This window comes from Lepidochelys kempii, chromosome 8 (genome assembly GCF_965140285.1).
Source record: "Lepidochelys kempii isolate rLepKem1 chromosome 8, rLepKem1.hap1, whole genome shotgun sequence".
Taxonomy (NCBI): domain Eukaryota; kingdom Metazoa; phylum Chordata; order Testudines; family Cheloniidae; genus Lepidochelys; species Lepidochelys kempii.
This window is the reverse complement of record NC_136387.1, coordinates 98,950,746-98,976,940: the sequence shown is the minus strand read 5'-3', so window position 1 is coordinate 98,976,940 and position 26,195 is coordinate 98,950,746. Positions and strand designations below refer to the sequence as shown.

At 36.5% G+C, this 26,195-nt stretch overlaps 1 protein-coding gene across 10 annotated transcripts in view; it reads left to right on the top strand.

Annotated features, from left to right (window-relative positions):
• Positions 1–26,195, top strand: part of ELAVL4 (ELAV like RNA binding protein 4) — a 107,337-nt gene that overhangs the window by 23,375 nt on the left and 57,767 nt on the right. The window contains exon 1 of one of the 10 annotated variants that reach the window (XM_073357762.2): positions 3,739–3,913. The exons of 1 other annotated variant lie outside the window; for it this stretch is intronic. In XM_073357762.2, coding sequence (XP_073213863.1) covers positions 3,866–3,913 — 48 coding nt within the window. In that variant the 5' untranslated portion in view covers positions 3,739–3,865. Of the gene's footprint in view, positions 1–3,738; positions 3,914–4,189; positions 4,353–6,822; positions 7,061–7,412; positions 7,501–7,589; positions 7,771–8,044; positions 8,120–12,018; positions 12,069–26,195 lie in introns of those variants that run through there. 8 more of the 10 variants (XR_012160495.1, XM_073357760.1, XM_073357759.1 and 5 more) reach the window with 8 other exon arrangements.

Genomic DNA, 26,195 nt, shown 5'->3' with positions numbered 1-26,195 from the left:
AAACTTTGCAGATGACTTTTAAAATAGGCAGGCCTGTCTCCTCTGAGTGTGTGTGTGTGTGATATATAAGTTTCCATCTCCTTTGAACATGTTTATTTTGTCTTTTTATATTTGGATTTGGAAGAGAATGGGGTACCTGTCCTGATCCTGTAGTGCAGATTTTGTTAAAATTTTGTCATCTGTGATTATGTTTTTCATGATTCAGTGCATGTATCCATTTGAGTTGTCAGTGACAGCATAGGGCAAACCTTAGTGCTTGCATTATGTATCTCCTTTTCCAAGTCCATTGTTCAACCTCCTCTCTCTACTCCACCTTCCTTCTATCCCCCAGAAACAAATTAATATCCTTAGATCCCAAATAAATCTTTGCTTTTATATGGTTATAATAGAAATAGCCTAGAAAACAATTCATATACTTCTAAGCTTGCCTACCTAGTCCTCTGTAGAAGAGTGGAAAAGGAAGAGTCAGTTGAAAATGCCAGGTTGTAGTTCACAGACAGCAAACCACTTAAATACTGCTATAATCATATTAGGATATAATTCACCGAATTCTTTATTTTTACGCTGCACTAGAATAGACTGTTGCTGATTTCCTTCCCCCCCCCCCCCTTACTTTGATGATTAGCTTGAAAACTCACACAGCATAAATGCTAGAATTCTGTAGCAATGTACTCAAACTGGTGTGAAGAGAGTCTGGGTTGGACTTTTGTGTCCTTGCACATGAAAGCTCTGGTGCTTTCCTAATAGACTGAAAATGAGACTACTTGTGCTCCATAAGAGGTCTGTTCTAGCCACATTTCTCTGCAGCTTGGCAGATGGTGGTATGTCAATGGTTTCTTATTGATTGGTTGAATTTGCCTCAGGGTAGTAGGAGGAAAGGTCCTTTAAAAATGTGCTTCAGGTCCTTTTTGTTTGTTTTTTTTCTTTATTTTGTTTTTTTAAATACATTTTATAAAATATTTCTGTTTACCAGCCATTCCTTTGATTTAATCAAAATACTGAAGTTACCTGCAAGTAAAAAATAAGTCCTGAAACCCTTACATATATTATCTCCAAGATCAGCAAGCCGAGAATATTTTATTTACTAAATTATTACATTTCAGTGTTAGAAAAGAAGTGACATTTTTAATTAATAATCAAGACATACGGTGAGTGAGAAAATAAGCTCATTTCATACATCCAGAAACGGATGGAAATAACTTTTCTTCCCCATATAAAAAGTGGGGTGGAAAATTAATATATTCAAGAAGGTTAAATCATAACTGCATCACTTAGTATTATTTAACAGGCAAAACAGAATATCGTGTGTGTGTATTATATATATAATAAAAATTATTTTAACCCAATGCAAAGTATTCATGGAGACATCCATGTATGAAACAATACAGTAGTGTAGGTAATACTATGTATTTGACAAGTCCAAATCACATGTTCATATGGTTTGTCACATTTTAATAAAATAGAACAAATGGAAAATAACATGACCTTTACTTTCAGTAAATAACCTTATTAGGTCCTGCTCCCACTGGAGCCAGTTGCAATGGGATTTCAGTGGGATTCAGTTCTGGTCCATATTAAATAACACTATTGTGTGATTTCTTTTTGTTTTTCATTCTTCCCCACACCACCAATATCTGCTTTAAACTTTAAAATATGAATTGTAAGCTCTTCAGGACAGGGACTGTCTTTACTATTATAAGGTAAGTGCATAACTGGTTGGAAAACCGTTCCCAGGGTGTAGTTATCAGTGGTTCACAGTCAAGCTGGAAAGACATATTGAGTTTGCTGACAAGACCAAGCGGAGAGGGGTTGCAAGTCCTTTGGAAAATAGGATTAAAATTCAAAATGATCTGGACAAACTAGAGAAATGGTCTGAAGTAAATAGGATGACATTCAGTAAGGACAAATGTGAAGTATTACACTTAGGAAGGAACAATCAGTTGCACACATACAAAATGTGAAATGATTGCCTAGGAAGGAGTACTGCGGAAAGGGATCTAGGAGTCACAGTGGATCACGAGCTAAATATGAGTCAACAGTGTGACACTTTCAAAAAAGCAAACATCATTCTGGGATGTATTATCAGGAGTATTGTAAGCAAGACATAACAAGTAATTCTTCCCCTGTACTACACACCAGTTAGGCCTCAGCTCGAGTATTGTGTCCATTTCTGGGTGCCACATTTTGGGAAAGATGTGGACGATTTGGAGAAAGTCCAGAGAAGAACAACAAAAATGATTGAAAAAAGAAAAGGAGTACTTGTGGCACCTTAGAGACAAACCAATTTATTTGAGCATAAGCTTTCGTGAGCTACCGCTCACTTCATCGGATTCATCCTTTTTGCGAATACAGACTAACACGGCTGTTACTCTGAAAAATTATTGAAGGTCTAGAAAACATGACCTGTGAGGGAAGATCGAAAAATTGGGTTTGTTTAGTCTGGAGAAGAGAAGACTGAGCGGGGGGGGAGGGAACAAAACAGTTTTCAAGTACATAACATTTTCTTACAACGTGGAGAAAGGTAAGTTTGTTCTTGTTAACCTCTGAGGCTAGGAGAAGCAATGGGCTTTAGTAGCAGCAAGGGCGGTTTAGGTTGGACATTTAGGAAAAACTTCCTAAATGTCAGTGTTGTTAAGCACTGGAATAAATTACCTAGGGAGATTGTGGAATCTCCGTCATTGGAGATTTTTAAGAGCAGGTTAGACAAAAGCCTGTCAGGGATCGTCTAGATATACTTCATTCTCCCTTCAATACAGGGGACTGGACTACAAGACCTCTTTGAATTCCCTTCCAGTCCAATGATTCTATTATGTGTTTATACAGCACCTAACGCAGTGGGTCCCACATCGATTGAAGCCTCTGGGCGCTGCTGAAGTGTATTGAATTCATAACTTTGTATGATAGTAGAAACGTTCCTTGTTGTAACAGATCTAAAGTATAACAAAAGAAGATTCTTAAGTTTATAGAAATATAGCGATGTGGAAAATTTAGTAAGCATTTCCAAGTCATCTTAAATTGCTGTTGAAAACTATGATCAGTCTTGTATTTTTCTCTGGACTTGTGCTCTGATAGTTTATAATAGGTTTTCTGACTTTTGGTTTAGTTTTGTTTACCATCACAATATTATGTTAATCTGGTATTTTACCTGGGGAAGTTGTAGTCTGTCTGTTCTCCAACTTCCCTCATGCCCCCATGTTTACTATAAATGAATGTTGTGTTCATGTTTACTTGAACCAGTTTATCATCCTACGCGCGACGTTTTTGCTGTCTGTAAAGAGACCAGTTCCACTGTTGGTGTTCCCCTGTAAAGTACATTTCATCCTTTCTGCTGATTGGGTTTTTTCTTTAAGTTCATTTTTGCGAAATGAAAGGTTTGTGTGTGATGTTTACGTTCCTTATTAAGATTTTTTTTAAATGATTTGCTAATGAAAGTTTCTTGGCTTGCTTCTTTGTCTTATGGGGAGCAGATGATTGACAAAAGAATGCAAAATATGGGCTCTTTTGGGGTTCTTTACCACAACTAAAGACTGTTCCAAGAAAAATCTTTAAGATGGTTATTTGAATCTGTGCACACTGCCCACCTGGTGGTTATAGAGTGAACTGTTACTTCACAGAATAGTTTGAACAACAGCCATGTTTGGGGCAGGCTAATCTTGCAAAGAGAGCAGTGCATATAACAGGAGTGTACTGTGTGTGTGATAAGGGGAGAAAATTCAGCTCACTGACTAGATGTTTTAATGTGCGAACTCTAGGGAAATAACATATTGACTATACTGTTGTGCACAAGAAAATTGAAGAACCCTTTGCAGACAGAGGGCTTGCAAAGGATTCTTTCTGTTTCTCTTAAACCAAAATCTGTGGCAAGATGTTTGAAATCAGCAGGACGCTTAATGCTGCTTTGTTAAATAATGAGGTAATATTTTGTCACTTTTCTGGGCAGCATCTGTTTTGTTTTGTTTTTTCCTCCTTTTTTTTTAATATGTTTATGAAGGATTCAGTTTATTCTTATGAAAATAAGAGATTAAAAATCATTCTTCACTTTATTTTTTTTTTCCTTTCAATGGTTTTGGACAATTGGGTTGTCTTTATTTGTGGTTTCAGTCGGCTGCTGTTGCCTAGGACATTATGCCACGTAAGGCTTCTAAACTGCACAGAGTAGGTAGTTATTAACGCTGAATTGGCTTCTGGTATAGTCCATCTGGGCTCTGTATGAGAGAGCTTGCTGGCGGCTACTGATGCTAAGATACCCGCAACCTTTGGGATGTATGCATGGTGTAGAGGGGCTCAGTGATATGAGATCACTTCTTTTAAGGGAAACTGTCATTAATGAGTCAAGAAACTGCTCATTTATGGTAAGGAGAGAAGGGAGGGGGGGACAAACAGCCCTGTGATTTCATTTTGGTATTGGATTAGGTGTTTAAGACAAGTTTCTGTTTGTGGGGATGGAGGCTCTCATAAAAATAAGGCTTTTCTCAGAGGTTTACTGGCTGATTCTGAGAGACTATATTGAGAATTTGATGCTTTACAAATGTGCCACAACTCTGATGCAGTGGTCAGCCACTTACCCTGAAAGATGAATGGTACTGTTGGAAACATGATAATAAGGTTGACTTTTTCAACAATAGGATTCTGCCTTTGTCTTTAGAGAGAGGCCTCTGAGGACATTTGTGCGTTCCTTTTAGTATTCCCCTGAAAGATTTGGTATGGGGGTTTGTTTTGGTGGTGGTGTTTTTTTGTTTTGTTTTTTAAAGTGATCAGTGTACAAAGTACATGAAATTTTAGTTTTGCAAAACAGCTAATTGTTTAGGACTGCAATGTGCGATTATTGTTTCAGAAAAATGGCTGAATCTTTTGATATGCATAACATTAATTTATAGCTAACAAAGTGTGCTGAGGTTGAAAAGGCTGAAAAAAAGATTTCTCCATCCCTTTTTCAATTTTGTTAACCCCTGAAGAGACCTTAAGTAAAAATCTGCATGACAAATGAAACTTTAATATTCAGTGTATTTTGGGACCAGAACATATGATGATGTACCAGTTGTGCAGTATTTTGATGCTAGTGAGTTCACTCTAGTAGTTCAGTTTGAGTTACATAGATTTATTTAGGAAACCTATCCTACAAACCAGTTTAATCTTTGCTAGTTTTTGCTAAGCTACAAATGTTTTTAAAACTATTGTGTGATAGGAGAAATCCTCTGCAGCCATTTAAACTATCCATAATAGATGTTAATTGAATTCAGTGTTCACTCCGTGGGTAGGAAGGGTTCGTTTATTTTAAATGTTTTTTCTAATGTGTGTTTTCTGCTTGTATGATCCATTTGTATCTACGTTATTTAAAAGGTTAATATATTTCCTACATTGTACTATTTGTTTAGGCTGTGGCTGGGGTTTTTTGTGCATGTGGATGTTTTAAAGAAATTTTAAAACGTACAGAGTACCCTTTACGAGATTAACAGTTCTGAGTTAATATTTGTACTTTAAAAAAAGACTTTCCCCAAAATGGTAATTATATATTGGTGGGGAGGGGGAGGTTTGTGATGTTTCATAAAACCATTTCTTATTTTCTGCAATGAAGAGCTAAATGAGCATGTATCATGGCCCATACTAGCGTTCTCCGCAGCTTTTACCTTTTTGTCTGTTCCAAAATAGAAATATTAATAATTATATTGGACATTTTAAAACAATATTTTCTTTTAACAGTACATATAAAAGATAAAACTAAATGATTTAAATATCAATATTATATAGATTAAAAATTGGTAGTTTTAGATTAGATAAACATTAATCTCAGGTTAGATGTAAAAACAAGATGCCATGCCTTGTTATCTTGGCTGCCATGTGTAAAATCAACAAACCCCTAAAATATTTCTCTTTTGAAGAAGAGGGGGAATATAAATGTTTCCTAATTAAGAGAATTTTCAATAAAGTTGCCATAGTGGAAAGTTTGTGAAATATTGCTGTTTATAATCGGTGGTTTGGTGCTTTGTCTGTGGAAGCAAGCGAAGGATAAGTGAGTGTGTTTATTACAAAGTTAAAGCATGTTGCTTATTACAGTTGAAAAATAATTTCATTTAAATGCCCAGGTTTATTTATCACCTTCTTATAAAGCAAGCGAATAATGAAGTGAGATACCTGAATAATTATAAAATACTACTTTTATTCTGGTAAAATGTGTTGGTAAGAAGATGTTATATTTTAGACATATAATCAAGTTCAAGTAATATCAAACCTGCCTTTAAAACTATATATAAATTTGAAAGTCTCTTACTGCAGAAGGGAAAAAAATTGCTTGATTATTAAAACCAATAGTACCTGAGAATAAGTGCAGTTAAAATGCACATTAAAGTGCTTTTGTCATATCTTTAAGCCTAGAGGCAGATCATTAAATATGCATTTCTCCGGAAAGCAACTGTCGAGAAAGATAAGGTGGTTAAAATACTCCAGACCTCAAAGCCACGCATGCAAGAGGTAAGAGGTTGCAGTCATTGAAGCATGGCTGAGGTATGGCACCTCCATGATGGAGGTTTATAAACTGTAGATATGGCCTGTAACTGTTACTGTACTTCTGGGGTAGGGAGAGATAAAATACATGTGTATGTGTTGTTTTTTCAACTGGGCCTTAATTACTAGACACAAGCAGCAGTTCAGAAATCTGGTCTCTGTTTGTTGTAGAGGTCACCAAATCATTAACATTGTCAATCTGGCAGTAGCTAATTTCAATAGCACCTGATGTTGCAACGCCTCCTTTAGTTGCCCTAGCCAATCAGATCCTGGCTTCAGCTGACAGATGGTCCCATAAATGGATGTAAAAAGGAGAAGCTGCAAGCCAATTTCACTAAGGCTCTGTTCAGTTGTTCTTATCTGCATCCTAGAATCGGGGGCTTCAACAGAGTGCGCTTTTTTTTTTTTTTTTTTTTTTTTTAAATTCTTTTGCTGCACAAAACATCTGCACTGTGCTTTGTGGATCTTTAAAAAAAAAAAAAATCCCTGAAACCATAGCAAATCTTTAGAAGAGTTGAAGCTTTTCAAGACCCTATATTTGCCATTAAGAATGGTTATGGTAGGTATTAGTAGATTTAAAATCTGTTTATAGTAGTTATAAAAATTGATAGATATGTAACATAGATTTCCCCAAATCTGCATCTTTATCAGTCTGTTTTCACGTGAGTTTAGTTGCTATGACTGGTTTGTTTCTACACTATGTATCTCCGTCTCTCTCTCCCCCCTTTTCTCTCTCTCTCTTCTATTTAATGCCTGCATATCCTTTAATAAAGGAGGTAGTTGGACATTTTTAAGGTCATTGTGATTTCTCGCAGAATAAAGAGCGAGCTGATTTCTAATGTGAGGCTGTGTGTGGCTAACTGAAATGCTGAAAAAGAGGGGGTTGTTTTGGGTGGGGAGGTCATTAATTTCCACATTCACATGTTGGAAATATGAGCAGAATCCTTGGGGGAAAAAGCCTCAAGACTGGTCATTTTGTTTTGGTGGACTGCGCAGCAGGTATGGTAGTTTTTGAGAGTGATTTATATGAGCTTCAGTAAATGCTGCATATTGTATTTCAAAGAGTTTCCTGTCATGACCTCATAAAAAGAGGAGGAGGCTTGTATGTGTTGCAGCGCCTAGTATATGTCGATTTTGTTGCATCGTTGGGCAGCAGTACTGTAAGAAGGAATGTCAGCTTTTACATAACGTTCCTTTTGCTTTTGACACTGTGAGGGCTGCAAGGGTCCATCTTTGTGATCACAGATGGAGTGGAATGGCTTGAAAATGGTAAGTGAATGCTGAGAGACTGTGTATAGGTTTCATACAGCTTATGTGTGCCTCATGAATTTCTTTTGTTCAGGAGAGCAGATTATGAGTCATAAATAGAATTACAGGTCGTTGTTTGTTTTTGAGGATCTGTCTGTCTATTTTTAATGTGTCGAAGTGTGATGGCACTGCACACTGATTCCATTGAACATTACATTTCAGTCAAGCAAGGAAGGTCTCGGCTGACCGTCACGGTGTCATTGTACTGTATGACCATCAGATCAGGCAGCAGCTCATGCCTTTTCATCGTCATTTGTGTTACATGAGTGTTCAATTAAACCCAGATCCAGTAACTGCATGTATAAACCAGGTATTTTGTTTGTTTATGAGATAATACTATCATGAAACAGAATGGTGTTTTGGAGGTTTGTTTTTTTTTTTTTTGGTTTTTTAAATATTGAAGGAAGTCAAAGCCATCCATTTATGTAAAAATAGTATTTCTATTTTTAGAGTATTCTTTTGGCAGAGAAATAAGAAATAGTCGACTCATTCCTCCTTTATGTTTTCCTTACAGACTGTGCAAAATGGCATGATCAAATACAACTATCACAGACTTTGAATTTTACAGAGCACTGCTATTCAGTGGGAGAAAAATCTTCAAAATTCAAATCACTCTTGCTAGTTTTGTTTCAATTAAACATTCTGCAGACTTTCACTTTAGATATTTATTATAACTGGGAAACAAAGCTACGGTCTTTTCACATTCTTATAGGATTGTCTTTTGTCTAGCTGCTTGTTTTGATGGGTGTAAAACAAATAAGATTAGACTGAGCAGCCGAACTGAAAGCGATAGCTGGGAGGAAAAGCCAATGAAAGGTTGCCGGGGAAACGAGCATAGGGGAAGCTGAGTGGGGGAGCAGGTGGCAATCATGTGGGAATACTGCAAACAGTGTTTTTAAAAAAAAAAAAAAAAAAAAAGGCAGGGGCTATCTCGATTATCTTTGCTGTTCTTTGTGGCAGTCACAACTTTAATTATTCTTTATAAATAGGTGTTAATTACATTTCTGGCTTACAGTGATTTGTAGAAATCTATTTTTAAGCATCTGTTCTTTCTTCTCTCCAAAAGAGGGTTATCTCTTTTTTTTTTTTTTTTCCCCTGCTGTGAAATTGTACGTGCAAAAAATAGTGAGGAATCCTATGAGACAGTATTTTAGAAAAATGTAAATTATATTGAATGAAGTTGACAGAGGTATAATAGTGAACTCCCACAGCTGATAGCGCCTGCAAATCATTTCTTAGAATTTTCCAGCAAATGTCCCTATGAGAACAGTAGGTAGAATGAATTTACCCTAAGCAGTGATTTTGTGTTAAGTGATATTGGTATTTTTACATAGTCAGATGGTTCTATGGCAGAATAGTTCCAGGGAGTTCATCATATCCTGCAGTTTATGCGCTAAAGCAGAAATTTCCTGAAGTAATGCAGCTGTACTCCTCTTCTTCACTATCCTCACCTCTGCCTGCTATAACAATATCCACTTTCAATTTCAAGCTGTGTCTGTTGGCTTTAGGTTTTAAAGAAAACCTATATATTTTGCTAGTTATGGTCTCTCATGGTATAGGGCACACAGTAATGTGGAATAGCTGAAGTGCATCTTTAAACAAGGTTGTGGGTGCCGGAAGTGTTTAAAAAGCATAGTAGACTTGTAGGTGATAGAAGGTAGCGTAGAAGGTATAAAAAAATGTGGTTGCTCAGAAAGCGTTAGTCTGTCACACATCAGGAGGCACAAGAGATGCGTACCATGGGCATAGAACACGCCCTTCTGTCTTTAAAAATTTCAGATTTTTAGTTTATTCCTTTCTTCCTGCATGATTATTTAGAACATTCAATTCAAATGAGAATGTTCATATTAGGAAGTTTAAAAAGAATATATGAGAAATTAAATCGCCCTTTTAATTTGCTCTCGTATGTAATGCTTCTGCTGCAGTCTGTTCTGTAGGGAAGTAATTGAATGACCCTCTGAAAACTGCTTTTCACTGTAGGGGAAGAAAAATCATAAGAGTGTGTGTGCATGCATGCATATAAATATAGTATACACACGAATATATGTATGAAAGAGATTAAAATTTTAATTCTGTACCCAAAACATTGATGATAGATTCTAAAGCTGCTGAATTTGGTTATGAGAATAAATGAGAATGGCTTTGATCATACACAGCTGCATTTTTTGAGGGTCGGCAGCAGTTAATTCAGTTACATTTTTGTTCAATATGGTATTTTTATGTGTTTTCTGACACGTGTTTCTGCCACTGTTCTTTCTCTTTTCTTTGTCTTAAGATTATATTGATGAACTCAGCCTGCCTGTAGATAGTGTCAGTCTTCTCTCCTTTCACATGAAAGATCACATAGTAGACCCTGAAGTAGGAAAATGGCTATTAAATTAGTGAAATTTCATGTAAGATTTCCAGATATATAATAGTAAGACTAAAACCATAGAACATAAAACCTTTTATTTTTAAACAAAAATTGGAGAATATGTAGCTGTCTTTAAACATGGTCATTTTTGTGAAATTGTAGTCTTGCTAAAAAAAGGGGATTTTACATTCAGATGTTGATGGAAGAGAAACACCAGCTACCAGTTTACAATTCTTTCTATTACTATGCACCTTACTAGTCAGGTTTCCATGTTAGATACAGATATGCTCTTCCACAGTTGACTGGCTTGATAACCTTCTTTGCTTTCCTATCTTTATTAATTTTACCTTTCTGAGCTTTCTCAAATGAAGAAAACCCCAGTTGTTATTGACAAAGAACGGTTAAAAATGAACTGCAAAGTGTTTGTTTGAAAATTCCATTTGAATGAATGTGAAATAGTCTTGACCATCTAGACTTGGTCCTGTTAAATATTTGATTCCTATTGAAGAAAATCTAGTTGTTGCAGAAATCTTGCATATTTTTTGTTTTTACTTAGGAATTTTTTAAAGGAATGTCCTCTTGGTTACATTACATTCTCAAGTCTTCCCTAGTTAGTATGCTGCTGGGAATGTTCATTAAATGAAGGGTATTTTTTGCACATAATAGTCCTACTACTTGAACATTATCTTGTGGTGGACAGTGGTTCTAGACTGTGTATGAAATAAGTTATTAGTACTTTCCATATTCTGGTAGGGGGATTTGTCGTGTTCCTTGGTAATTGGCACTTCCAGAAAATTTCAGCAAACACCCCGGGCAAGAAATGGACAGTGATAAAGAATATTATATATATGTATATGGAGGTGCACAGATCTTGACAAATCCACTTGTCCGTTTCAGCAATCTGTGGCCACCAGGCAACTAATTTACATGCCTGGACGTGTTAAAATGTACACTTGTTTGTCTGTGGGACAGCTGACTGGATACACTCCGATGCACTGGCAAATACTGCAATGCAGTATTTTTTTTCAATGTCATTGGGGTTTTTGGGGAGAAGGGGCACAAGCAATCTTACTGTAAGCAGGTCAACATTAAAAAGCCTTGGCACCTTTGATGATTATAGGCCATACTTCACGAAATTTGCTAATCCCTGTAAGAAAGGAAAGTCACTCCTCCCCTATTACTCACTCTGTTTCCAAGATAGATGGAAAAAGAGATGTGTGCATGTATTTATACATGCGTGTTTGCGTGTGTGTATTGTCACACCTCATTTGTACACCCTATTGTAAAAAATACCAGAATGGAAAGGGTATTCTCTAAATGTAAAATATAGTACATTTCGTTCATATGGTGCAAAGGTCCATAGTTACCATAAACCTCTGACTTCTAAACAACCTAAAAGGCTTTACTGAGGTGCATATTTTAACTTGCTAAAGTATTAACTCAAAATCAGAACATTGCTTCTATTCAACAAGTACAGTATGTCTAGTACTAGTAAAATTAGTATTTACTGTGTATGTGTGTTTTTTAACCGTTGAAATGATGCAAAGGGAAGGTGGTGGGGAAAAGGGGTTGAAATACTTTTTGCTTTCTTTTGTTCCCTTATTTCAAATGACCCATCTTTACTTTCTAAAATCTTGGAGTATTTTAGGTGTACAGGGCTTTTATAGGTCACTAGCTTTACAACTGGAAGAAGAAGTGGGGGGGGGGAGGGAAGAGTCTTAGTGTGTCACAGACAGTAATTGTCTAAAATTAGCCATCTAGAAAAGGAAGGAAAGGCTTGAAGGAAAGAGAATAAGGCACAAACATGTGAAACTGCACAGTGCTAGTCTGAGAAATAATGAGTGATGAATTTGAACTAGTGCAGTGCGGTGATGCCCATTAATTTCTCAGAACCTTGACTTTGCAGGTTTGTTACTTACTTTGTTGTTCACACCTTTAATTATAACCAGTTTTGGATGATAGCTTAGAGCACCAGAGATGAAACCTTTTGTTTGTTGTTTACGTAATTAAGTATTCAGACAGTGTTCACAATAGCTTTGGAACATCAGTGTTAGAAACCAAGTAGTTTCAATTGGGATTATAATAAGAATATGCTTTTTAATTTTCATAACCACTTGATACTGTCTCACTGTAACATTTACAATATTTGCATATGTTCATTAAGAATTAGCTCTGTGGTGCTGCTGTTAGGTTTATTTTTATTTTTCTGTATTGACAATCTGTGTTTGCCCTAGCCATTTTAGAGCTTTTATGCATATCTTTTCTTTGGGGCCCCATAAAGCAAGGAAGAAGCGGAGAGGCATTCTTACCCATTGTTCTGCCCTTGATTGTGTCTTGCACGAAGACTTTCTCCCCAGTGAAGAAGGTAATATATAAGAGCCAGGAAATGCTGAGAACCAGTAAGGAATCCTTAATTAAATTCGATGAAAAGACAGAATGTTGAAGAAATACAGACAGCTAAATGGGGGGGAGGGGGTTGCTTTCTCGAAACTCTGTGCAACTACACAGTAAAATGCAAGGCTGGCTTTGACAATATTTGGAGTGGTGAGATGTATTAAAAATGCTGTAGTACTCTTTTGTTGCTAAGGCACACACAGTTGTGTCAGACATTCTGCTGTCATGGGGAAAAAAATATGTCCTTGGCCTGAGAAGTACTTTTTTCTTTTTAGTTTTTTAAATTTTAAGTGGTTTATATTGCTAGTAAAAATTTCATAGGATGCCGCTGGCACTTTTCACTGTCTGGGGACATGCAGTGGTACTGTATCATGAAAGACTTGGTAGCAGTGTAGTGGCATTTCAGCACCCATAAATCTTGATAATAAAGAAAGTGCTATGTCATATGTTTGCTTTGGAACAGCTGCAAATGAATGTTGAAGTTCTATGCAAGAAAGTTCTATGCAAAAAGCTTTCCTGTTCACCGAAGTGATTTTGAACCTGGGCAGTGATGCTTCTGGAGCAGTTCCAATAGCAAAAGTCCCATAACTCCAGTCGTTTCACAGCATAGTTGGTGAATTTGTAGAATGATGAAGGAGACTCAAATACCTTCCGTTAGTGTTAGCTCTCTCAGAAACAGCTGATCAGAATGTTGACCTGTCTCACCTATTGTGTAGAGACCTAGAAATTTGCTAACGGAGCAGGTAATTGAATTGTACTGTTTAACAGCCATGGGCTTTGCATGTTGGCCAATGGTATGTTGATACTCATTTAGAACAGTCTGCTTTTCTAAGCAGCCAATCAAAGACCCTAAGTGTTTCTTTCTAGGATGCACAAGAAAAACAACAGACTGACTTGAACTTTTTAAGATGTCTTTTTCTGAAGACTTAGCAGTAGGAAATAGAGCTATAATGGTAAATTACAGCAGCAAGTGAAATTTAAAAGCTTCTAAGGCTGGATGGTGGATGAAGGAAGTTTGTCCTTTTTTTCCCTAAAGAAACTTCCTTTATTACAAAGAAAAGGAGGACTTATGGCACCTTAGAGACTAACCAATTTATTTGAGCATAAGCTTTCATGAGCTACAGCTCACTTCATCGGATGCATGAAAGTGTAGCTCACGAAAGCTTATGCTCAAATAAATTGGTTAGTCTCTAAGGTGCCACAAGTACTCCTTTTCTTTTTGCGAATACAGACTAACACGGCTGCTACTCTGAAACCTTCCTTTATTACAGTATTTTTAAGGAGCAAAAGACTACAGTTCCCACCGTTTATAATTTTAACTATAACTGACTCATCCTGTAATACCATGTTGTAATGCACCCAACCAGAATATAAAGTTCTGGGAATTGTAGTCTTTAATATTAATTGTCTGTGTTGCCGCATTATAATACAGACAGTACAAATCCCAGAAGTCCACATTTTTCCTGTAATGCCAAAACAAAAGTAAAATTTGTGACCGTCAGAATTATTGTCTTTATAGTAATCTTTCTCAACAGCTGATTTCCCTTGTATGTATTTTTTCATGTGTGAAAAGTGACTCCTTCTCTTCTATTTAGTATATGTAAATTAGATTTATTAAGAATATCTAAACTTTAGCCATTCTTGTTTATGGGCATTTTTGTTCAGTGGGCAGTTTGATTTTAAACCATCATATCTAATTCATGTGTTTAAGGCTGGAAATCAACTTGATTATAGTCGTTCTGATTTAAAACAAAAAAATGCACAGTCAAAATACTAATGAATTGCAGTACTTCGATGTATACTATCTAGCAGCCTACTCCTGTTCCTGTTATGTTAATGTCAAAACTCCCATTGACATCTGCGATTCTGGATCAGGTCCTAAAATGTTCATAATAGTCACAGTTAAAGAAGTCCATGTTTACGAAGTTCCTACATTGTGGCGAAGTACTAACACAGTATTATGCACTCAGAATAGGAAATAATTTCAAGTTTTCAGATACCCGAATTAATTGTTCGTAAGGGGGAAATCTTTTATTACTGTCTTTGTATTAATCTTTTGCTGTTGGTAATCCTTGACTTTCTACTGCTAATCAGTAACTTCCTTGCTCTTCTTTGTCCAATATAGACTGCAAGCACCTTTGGGCACCTGTCTTTTAAAGCATCGTGCACTCTAATGGCACTGTAGAAATAATAAAGTACAGTATATACACAAATATTTCATAAATAAATGCAATTTTAATATTGTTTTAGATATCTTTGTTCCAAATGAAGATCCTGGCAGTACGTGTGTAGGGAAGATACATTTTAGCAGAATTCATGAATGCTAGGAACTCTTCCTATTGTACATGTGCCAGCTATGCCGTGTAAATATTGCTGTTAATTTCCTTACTGTAAGAACAGCTGTTCCAGGAAATGATCTCTTTGCTTGATATGGAGAGTCCTGGAAAATTCAGTGCAGAGTTAATGTAGTGGTTGCAGCAGTTCTTAATATGACCAGTGATGGAAACTAACTTTTTAATTTGCAGAGTAACTTATTCTTCTTTAGAATAACTGGGGCAGGACAAACTTAATATTTTCTGCAGTTTCTTATACTCAGCAAGAGATTTCCTGAGAGCACTTCAGAATTTGACATTGTGTTTGATAATTTATAGAGCACAGTTTATGTTGAACTGTAAACACACTAATCCAAGAAAAAAGTATATTTTTAGAATATTTTATTGTCAGTATTTGTTATGACCTAACTACTGAAGGAAATATTCATACACATGTTAAGACATTTACTTAAAAAAGAAAAGGGGGGGAAAAAGTGGGGTTAATTGTCATCAAGTCATCTTTGCTGTATTCAAATTTATAATGGTTTATTTGTTTATCAACATTTTGAACATCATTTGGAGCATTAATGCACAGCTATTGTAGTCATTCAGGAACCAAAAATTTTCCATAATGTTTTTGCACCAGCTTAGATGCTGGCATGATGCTATTTACCCTCAGCAGGCAGTGATGGAAAATATTTTAAATGATGCCATGCCATCACATTGCCATGACTTGTTTTCCTTTTCCCACATGGATAAAATACCCTGATAGCCCAGGCTTTGTAAACAGCTTCAAATAGTCCAGCTGGCTGAGACCGAAGGATCATTTGAGTCTTGCTGAGTGTTACAGACATTGTTAACCAAAGCAAAGGAACCTGGCTTTCTGGTTTTGAGCCTTCTTTGACATAGAGTTAAAAATATGTCGCTGTCAAAAAAAATATTTTCCATCTCCACCTGCTGGAGATAAATGGCATCATGGTGTTCAGTAGGTTGCTTCCTGATGTGATATCCTAGGCTGTGGTGATACCAGGCAGAAACTGCTCCTAATGGCAACAACATATTAATTTATTTATTGGCACTTTTATGGGGCACACAGGTTTCTTTTGGTTGGAAGTGGATAGGCAGGTGGGCAGAACATAGGATGTGTTTGATTAACTTCCCCGTTGCTTCTAGATGATCAGGTGGCAGCAGTGAAAGACTACTCTTTTCCATATGCGTCTGGCTGCACCCTTTCTCTTGGATGTGGACTTTGCCACCTTGATTGATGCTTTTGTCACCTCTAGATTGGACTTCTGACATATTCTCCACATGCAGCTACACCATAAATCCATTTGGAAGCTGCAGTTAGCTCGGGGACGGCAGCATGTTGCAAAAGAGTATCCCACCATGAACACGAGGCTGGTGTCCTATGAACTGCATCGCTTGCCTGTTGGCTTCCACATAAGATCTTGCATGTTGCCTTTCACCTATGAATCACTAAATGACTTGAGACCCCAGTCTTCCTAAGGTTCTGCCTCTTTCTTGCTGTTGAGATCAACGGAAGTGCTGGTGGAGGCCTTTTAGTGTAGAAGAGAAGGACCCTCCCCTGCAGGTTTTGGTTTGTTTGTTTTTTCCTGGGGCTTGCTCAACTTTGAAATTTTACTCTTCTCCATAGTCTGAAATAGTTTGACTTTTTTGACTTCAGGGTGTACTGCAAAGGCCACCTTTTTGAGGAGATATTTGGAGAGAGCAGAGGGTGATGGGGGTGGGATTTTCTTTGGAAATTTGAGGGAGGAGAGGTTTTGATATGGCTTGTCATGTTTCTCTGTCTGGTGGCTGTATGTAGAATCATAGATTTTAAGGCCAGAAGGAATCATTATGATTATTTAGCCTGAGCTGTAGGGGGTAGGGAGGTATGTGCCACAGTGTTTTCTCTTCATGGATAGCATAATATATCTTTAACTGATGCCTGGGTTGCTTACAGCCCAGCATAGGATTTCTTTCGTGTGTGTTTTTTAAATGTAAATAAATAAAATATTCTTCTCCTTGAAGTGTTTCACAGTCCAGTGGATTTAAATTCTTCTCATTTAGTGTACATATAAATATTTCTTCCATAATATAGATCATGAGAATGAACCTAGATGTAGGGGATATATGTAATGGTAGGATATTTCTAGTTTTTTTGCCACCAGATAGTCCTCAGATATTCAGTTTTGATTATCAGTATGTGACCCTTTGCTTTGCAATAACTTAATATTTATTTGCAATATTCAAAATTTAAAATGTGGGCACCCTGTGTGTGCTACAGAAGCAGGAATCATTCTCCATAAAAATACCATCAGTTTCACAAGCAACCTCAGCATGTCCTGAGATCCTTGTCTTATGGATGAGTTATAAATGGATGTTAAAAGCAATTATATTCCTACTCTAGAACTAATCCAATAGGCTTAGTTTTTCTTAATATTGAATAAATAAGAGTACTGCCAATTGAGGACAAGCTAACTTTCCTGCTAGAAGAGATGTGACTTACATTGCATCAAATCATGTCCTATTTTTCCCAGGTCTGCACCTCTTAGACCTGAAAGCAGTAGTTGTTGCTGCAAGAGGAAAAAAAGTTCACACGTCTACTAGGGTTCTCTAGATGTAGTTACTGCTATGTTTTCATTAAGGCTCTGTTGAAAGTAAAGTTTAGACTATGTTGGACAGAACTGGTGCAGTGCATGTGTGGATAAGCCATCAATTTCTGCATCATGCAGGCCTTCATGTAGATGAAACACATAAGGGTAATGTTTTCAAAAATGCCTGTGTGACTTAGAAGCCCATGTCCCCCTGAAATAGAATTAAGCTCCTAAATCACAAAAGAGCCATTGAAAATTTTACCCTTTGTTTGTACACCATGGTATTAATTCCAGCAGCAGGGGTTCTTAGTAAGATGATGCTCATGGACCTAGCAGGTTCTTGGGACCTGTTTCCATAGCTCAGGGGTTAGAGCATTTATCAGCTTGGTTTAGTAAACCAAGGATTGCAAGTTCAAATCTTGCTGGTACTTAGATAGCCGTTTCTATCTGGGCCTTTTTAATACTTAGTCCTGCCATGAGTGCAGGGGACTGAACCAGATGACCTCTGGAAATTCCTTCCAGTCCTATGATTCTCTTCTGAGCCCTGTGTTCTTCATTGGCCTCTGGCTACTATGAGCTCTTTAAACTTTTAAAACACAAACTATATAGCTATATAATATGGGGTTCTCTGTCTAAACTTGCAGGTTGGGAAAGCATTTAGAGTAGACGATTCTTACAAGGAAAAATGCGATTAAAATCTTGGGCCACAGTGGTGCTGTCAGTCTTTGCCAGCTGGGGACCTGGCTCATTATACTTACTTGTAAATAGGTGCATATGCTTGTGCAACATGCACGCACACATAAAACAAATACGAAAAGTTGGTAACTTAATTAAAAACTAATAGGAAACTGAACTAATGGGTAGAGATTAAGAATCAAATGCATAAGAGCTTAGTATCGAAAAACTAAAAGAAAACAAAAAAGGATTAAATAATCCTGCTTCTTTGCCCGTGCTCTGTATATTTTTAGGTTGTAAGCACTTCAGGGTAGAGACCTGTCTTATGTCTCTGTCTCTAGCACAATCTTGTATTTATTTATTTGTCTAGCTAGGTAAACTGTTATGTCTGCTCAGGTTCGTGTCTAGCGCAGCCATTATTGTGGTGTGTTTTGTACTTGAGGTTACCACCTTGCTAGCAAGCACAGATTGGAAATACACTTCTGGTTAATGTAGTCTTTTAAGAGTTCATTGATAGATCAAGAGGAATAGTATAGTGAGTAGGAAACCTCTTTTCCCTTTGTTGCATTCACTGCCTAACACAGGTATAATCTTTTGGGGAAGAAGGGGGAAATCCCAGGATACAGTGTGGCTTGGAGCACCTGATCAAGGAAAAATTGGCTTGCTGGTTATGAGACAATTTGTTTTTTGGGTTTTTTTCCAGAGCTTTCTTGTCCTTCAGATGCAACTTGAAAGAACTAGTAGTATATTAAACACAAAAAAACAGAGGGAAATGAGGTGTGATATGGTATGATCACAAAGCTGATAAAACTCTTAGGTAGAGCATGACCTGACTTCAGCATGCAAGCTTAGCAAAATGAAAGAGAGGGTAATTGAAGAAGAATGAGGTTTGCTTTAGGGGCAGTGGAGCCCGACCTTGGATTCCTTTGTTCTAACTGATAGAATGTAGGGAACTTTTAGTGTGTGTAGCCCCATGACCTTCTGGGAGAACTAAGTGGTTAGATTCTAGGGCAGAGTAGCCATTGTTACTGGTTAAGTGTCCTGACACAGAACCAGGTCAGCTTTGTTATAGTCTGTGGCATTTTATTATGAACCCTGTAAGGGATTTTAACCTGAGTTATTGTGTAACCCTTATCGCAGTCTAGGTGGTTCCTTTTTTGCCATGCTGTGTACTTAGCTGTGGCATCTCTTCTAAACCTCAATTCCAGTAAAATCAGGGCTCTATTCTCCCTCTCTGACCTTAGTGGCATGAAAGATGGAAGGCAAATTTCAGTGAAACCAGTCCAAATAGAAAAGGTAAGTCAGACTCTGCTTTCCACCACTGAAGTAGATTCCCTTGGTGAAAAGAGTAACTAACTTTGGTTCAGATAGGTCACCCATTATAACTTGTCAGCCATTCCTTCCTGCATAACGTACGAAACCTCAGAAACGTACAAGAAGTTGTTTCATGCTAGAGTCCAAACTGGACATTTGCAGAGTACTAAAAATAGAACCACACAGAATTGGGACTTTAGAAAAATGGAGACACTCTTTGTGGCCTCATCAAGAAGTGAAGAAGTTGCAAATGGGTATTAATATCCTGCATAATGGAGACACGTAAGGACAAGAAAAGAGATTCTGTGAGGTTTAAATGTCACGCGACAGCAGAAGTCACATCCTGCTTTGGAAGAAAACAAAGGCTTTATTCTCAGACACAGGCAAAGCTGTAATTTAACAGTAGGTTTCTGCATATCTTCAAAAATCGCTGCAGACATGACAGAGCACGTGTAGCACATGGTTGGAAAAGTAGGCTAATGGTTTTACCCCATCTCTGGCAGTTGGGCTGCTGATAGCACTTGGGGTTCTGACTAGTGTGGAATTGTATAGCAGGTGCATGGTCTTGTACTTCTTGGCTATCCCCAAAATCTCTGTGGAGAGAGGTAGAAGCCATATGGAATGTGTGATGTACTTATATAGTCTTCTCTACATAGTTGCAGGACGTGTATCGTATCCTCTCTCTACATAGTTGCAGGACGTGTATCGTATCCTTTGAGAATGGCTTCTTTGACTGTTTATCATCTGTTGTGTAATATGTTGACTAATGACAAGGTAGTTATGATAGTCTTTGCCTGTTTAAATGGGTTGGAAAGTCTGAGTACTGGTAGAGGCCAGTATCCTTTGGGAATGAGACAAAATGAAATGTATAGTAGGAACAAATGTTGAAGATGTCAACATTGAAGATAAAGAGCCAGATTTGGCCCATTGTTTTGTTGGCCCATTGGTTCCATCGTTGGGAAAGATCTGGGAGGAGGGATTCTCTTGTGATTAAGACACTGGACTGGAACTAGGGAGATCTGGTCTCAAATCCTACCTCTGACACAGACTCTCTGAATGACCTTGGACAGGTCATTTAATAATTCCTTTCTGCTTTGGTTTCCCCTTCTGCAAAATGAGGGGGAAAGATAATATACTTTTAATTTCACTCCCACACTACTACTTGTATGTTTAGGGCCGGATAGTCTCTCTCTGTTTGTATAGCACCGGATATGAGAAGACTCTGATCTCAGATCCTCAGGTACTACTGTAATATAAATAGTATTACCAATAAATTTTATTTTCTTTGCACTGGTAGGTGCGTCACAGATGATGGGAATGTAAAAAAACCAACAAACCCTCTACATCTCTGTGTATCATTTTAATGTTACAAACATTTTTGTCCTAAACAAGTTTAGCCATTTAGAAAGAAGAAAACTATTTTATTAAAACGAAGCTTTTCCTTTTAAAATTAATTAATTTGACTTTTTTTGTCAATTAGCATGACTTTCATGCGCAGTAAAATTATGGCACCCAGTAATTGTGAACTAACTGAAAATATTTGAATACTATTTTAAAACTACTGCACTGTACTCTGAAAACAAAATTTTATAATGAAACTAAGGTTTTGTCATGTGAAATAAAATGGTGGTAACAGTAACTTCCAATTTAATGCATTTTCTTTTCCAGGCTAATCCTTTCTGCAACATGAGTGTGTAAACATTAAATATATCTTTTACAGGAAGAGGGAGAAGATAAAGCATGTGAAAATTGTGGGGGAGGGGGGTATGTCAAAATACAGAGGATTAGATAATTGTTCATTTCTGGGATATTGGATATCCCTTGAGGCAGAATTGCTCTGTAGCTTAGTTTTCCTCTTTTATTTCATGTTCATGATGTATTTATTAAGTAAATAATAGCAAGTCTAGCTGTGTAGTACATAAACTTTAGTAAAAAGGTAATTGACGGTGAAATTTGACAGTTGTGTTGAGGAGAGGAAAATGTATGTGTTCAAGATCCACAAAGATGTTTTCCATGCTCCTCTTAAGATTAGCTGTGAGGGAAGTGTGCGTGTACATCCAAGAGGTAGAATTTGGCCTTTAATTCTGACTTTTGCCAGTCTGTGCTTTAGAAAAAACAAATCCTTTTAATTACTGTTTATTATCATGGTTGTGCCCAAAGGATTTTGTGCCATGTGTTGTATAACACAATCCTGGCCCAGAAGAGTTTACAATCTAAGGCCTCATTCCTGCAAACATTTAATGCACCTGCTTGCTTTTACTACCATGAATAATCCCATTGAAATCCGTGGAGCTACTTACGGCAGTGTAGTTAAGCATGTGTGTAAGTGCCTTTGGCCCCGATCCTGCACATATATATGCTTAACTTTACACTTGTGAATAGGCTGTTTGGCTTCAGTAGGAATACTCATGTGTAAAGTTAAGCACGTATGCCTTTGTTGGTTTGGGGCATAAGACTCCAGTCCTGAAAGCAGCTAAACCCAGTTGGGTCCCAGCACTTGAGGAAAGCTTCTTGAAGGATCATGGTTTGTACAGTGCAGAAATCGTTGCTGTCAACACTGTTGGTATACTGAGAATTTATTTTAAAAAAATTGTTTTTCACGAAGGACTTGTGTACATGGCGCCGCAGTCTGGACTATGGGGTTGTGAATTGCAGAGCACTGTAAAGTGTTGCACTCTAATTGCCCCATATAGACCCTCTTGCGTGAACGAAAAGGTGCCTAGCTCACATTGATGTAATCCCGTGTCAAAGAGAGATCCTTGTGAACGTCTACTAACATTTTATTTAAATATGGCTATGGGACCTCCACCATAGCACCATTTGTTTTCACATGTAAAGCAAACAACTTGCAATGCTAATTAAAGTGCTCTCTTATTTTATCTAAGAGTTTTGCATTATTTATCTAAATTCTCTTTTATGGGTGAGTGTTCTGAGTTTGTTTATTAATGAATGCTTAGAAATAATATAAAATTAGACCTTATGAATTCTTCATGAGGTATAATTTACCATGATCATTTTTCCTGGCATTTAGGTGCTGTGAACAATTTATTATGTACGGATAATATTTTTTACTTCTGAGTGCTAGAAATAATCTGTCCATATGAACTGTATACTTTTCATAGTCTTAGAATTTTTCTCAGATTTTGCTTTCTTAGGAAAAGTCTGCTTGTGGAATCTTTGCAAAACACTGCCCTTTGGCTTTTATAAACAAATATTTAGTTTTGGAAACTCTATTATTGTATCGTTCGCTGTGTATAGCAGATTCCCAGGGTGTTACCTATAAAAAGCATGTGTACACATGTAATTCAGATAAGAGTGGGGCTTTAAGGAAATGATTTGTTACTATAAAGAGTTTTCAGTGTATGTATGCAACACTCTTCTCAGTTCAGCACATGGGCTCTTTTTGAGACTACAGAGAACAAATTTTGTAAATGTAAAATGTATATTTACATTTATTGAGCCATTGGCTGTTGTTTATGCATGCAATAGGAAGATAAGGCTGTCTTAATCGGTTTGTGGGTAGTTTTCTAAATGATTCATTAACTGTTCTTTGTAATGGTAGATGGATGTAACATATTTACTGTACTAACAACTAAAGATTAATGTCAGTTACCAGTAGCTTGTTTAAGCATTATAATAGTTTTATTTAAATTATACATGCAGGTATTCTTTGCATTATTGGTGAAACTAATATTTTAGCAGGAAGATTAAATCCACTGTATTCATTAGAAATATTTATATGAAGATTCATAAAAAGTATTTCTTAAATATTATTTAGAATGTAGGAGCTGCTGTGGTGGATTTTTTGTTGTTGACGTTCTTTGGGGGTTTTATGCCACGCTTTGTGATTAGCTGTGCTTTGCAAAACACTGGCAGAGCTTATGCAGTCTTCCCAAGCAACAAAGTATTTCTTTGTGCAACCTGTCAAATTAAAATACCCTGTAGTTTGCTGATATATCACCGTACTGAGAAAAGTAGTACACCAAGAAATAATTTTAGAAACTGGGGGTCTGATGCAATGCATCCTGAATTGAGGACAAGGCTTGCCTTTATTTGAAATAGATTGATATACCTAAAATAATAATCAAACTTGAAATTCTGTTTTGGTCACATGGAAGATTAGTATAAATCAAATTAACTTTTGCTTGGGCTTACATAGATAATATTCAAATTAATGTTGGCTTCTAAATTATAAATGTATACAGTATCTATAATTTAACTTTTTTCCAGGATATTATGCACATATAGTTATTAATATAGGATATTATGCACATATAATAATTAATATCTCTCTAATTTTTTCCATACCAGAAGACTACAACAGAAAGTGCTCTGGTTGAATAATTTAGAGACAAAGGATATAGGGTCATTTCACAGTTGAAAAAACAAAACAAAACCCAACCAGGATTCATCTACTTTAAAGGGCACTTCATCTTGGACTATAACCAACAGCTTTTTTAAAAGGCACCTTTGTAGTGACAGGGTTTTTTTAAGGGACATATTTGGTAATCTGTGTATGGAGAATAATATTGTTAGAGATGGCCCAGACTGCTAATTCCTTAAAAGAAACCTTTTCATAATACCAGTATTTGTGTGAATGTAGATATGGGGAATTGCTCTTGCAGTGTAATTTTAAAACCAACAATATCTGCCTAAATTGCATTAAATAAATTATTCTACAAAAACATCGGAAATGTTGAATTAGACATCAGTGGCTTAAGTTTTAAACATAACTATGTAAAACATTGTTTCAGGGAAAGTGTGTGTGGGGAGGGAGGACTTTGAGGCTAAGTGACTGTTGTATTTTTGCACTCATTTTGTCAATATTTGAATAGACCTTTTGACCTGAGAAGATGAACGTATGGTTCTTCTCCCTGCAAGACATTTGTGGAAATGAGCTACATCTCCATAGTGATTCTACCCTAGTAAAAGATAACTTTGGTAAAAATAATAATAATGCAGTGCAAGGACCTTTATAGTAATTCAAACACCGTGAAAGCAAAAAGTGTGTCCAGGAAATTTCAGGAGACCCTTTTCTAGAATGTTGATGATGTGGTGAATAATAAGTTAACATCTTTCTTTCAGTGATGAGCATAGGGAGAGGAAATAAGTGGGTTGATGAAGAGCATTTTTAAAATAAATAATATATTTATTTTTAAGTAGTACACAATCAGTTCCAACAACATTTTGATATTGAAGGGATAGTAAGCTCTACTACAGCTAGCTTGTAACACACAGAACTAACCTACAGAATGTCTGAGTTTAGAAGTGCTAAGTGGGGGTATGTCTGATAAGGAGTATTAGGACTGTTGTTTTTGTTGTCATGAATAATTAAAATTTTTAAAAATGGTTTGTCAGAGAATATAGCCGAAGTAAACATTATCCCTTCATGCTGATAACAACTTGGAGTGCTTTCTCTGGTATATAACTGCTTTTATACATAAATTCTCAGAAACCTCTTCTACACGAAGGAAAGTCTTAAATTATTTAATGAAAAATCAGTATGCTCAGATGTTTGTTCTGAACGTTTCTGGTAAAATATTTTGAGTTCCCATCAGGTTTTTTTTCTTCTTGATCTCTCATGTAGAGAATGAGAAGACGAAGTTACATTTAGAAACTCACATCATCACAGTAATTCAGTAGAAAGCAAATCTTGGGCCTGATTTTCCTTTTCGTTGGTGAAAATGAGGAGACATTTCTTTGAAGTTAATGGAGTTGAACCAGAGTAAGTGAGAAGAGAATCCGGCCCTAAGATGCCACAGTAATGAATGCTGAGATACTAGCAGTGAGGAAGATATCTTCAAGGGAAAACGTATTTGCTCAGACTCAGACTTGATAATTACCATTATATTGTAACTTTAAAAATCTTAAGGGTGAACTATACATTTTGCTTGGTGTTGAAGATAAAATTCTAAAGATTATAACACTTTGTGCAACATTTGTAACCACTAGAGTAGCTAGCATTGAATGTGATCATCCTTTGTGGATTTTAAAATCAAAGATCAAGGGGTAAATGTTTAACAAGGGTAACTAGCATGCCTCCTGCTTCTGTTACTAGTAATAGAGTGTCAGCCTTTACTTCTCAATATACTGCTCTGAGAGCATGATCCTGTTCTCATTCAAATCAATGGTAGTATTCCCATTAACTTCAGTAGCGCAGGATCAAGCCTTAAAACAATTTATCTGACATTTCAGCTTATTTTTTTAATTAAATCTATTGCAGTGGTTTATATGTCCATAAAGCACTTTAGTTAACCATACCTACTCAGAATTTCCAGTCTCTAAATATATCTTATTAATTTTCAATTATTCACTGGGTAAAATATTGGGTTTTGAATTTTGTGATTGATATAAACGTTTGTAACAGCACAAATCTATTATAACCCCTATTAGAATGCATAGTGTAGAAATTAACCAGTGAAAATGCAGAAATGATAGTTCACTAAAACGAGTATGTAAAATAGACATATTTTATCAGAAGAGGATGACTCTACTTCACTAATATTTGTGGATGTTTAAAATTGAGTTAAAATGCTAACATTGGACCTGATCCTGCAGAGCTCCCTCATCTTGTGTAGGCTTGAGTAGGAGTTAAGTTTGCTCAGCACCTCAGTAGAAAGTATGAGCCAAGATTGTGTTTTTTAAATCAATTTGATGCAGTTATGTGCATACAACATAGATGAAAGAATTATGCTCAATTGAGCTGTAACTTCCAGAATACATTTGTTCACCAGAGCGAGA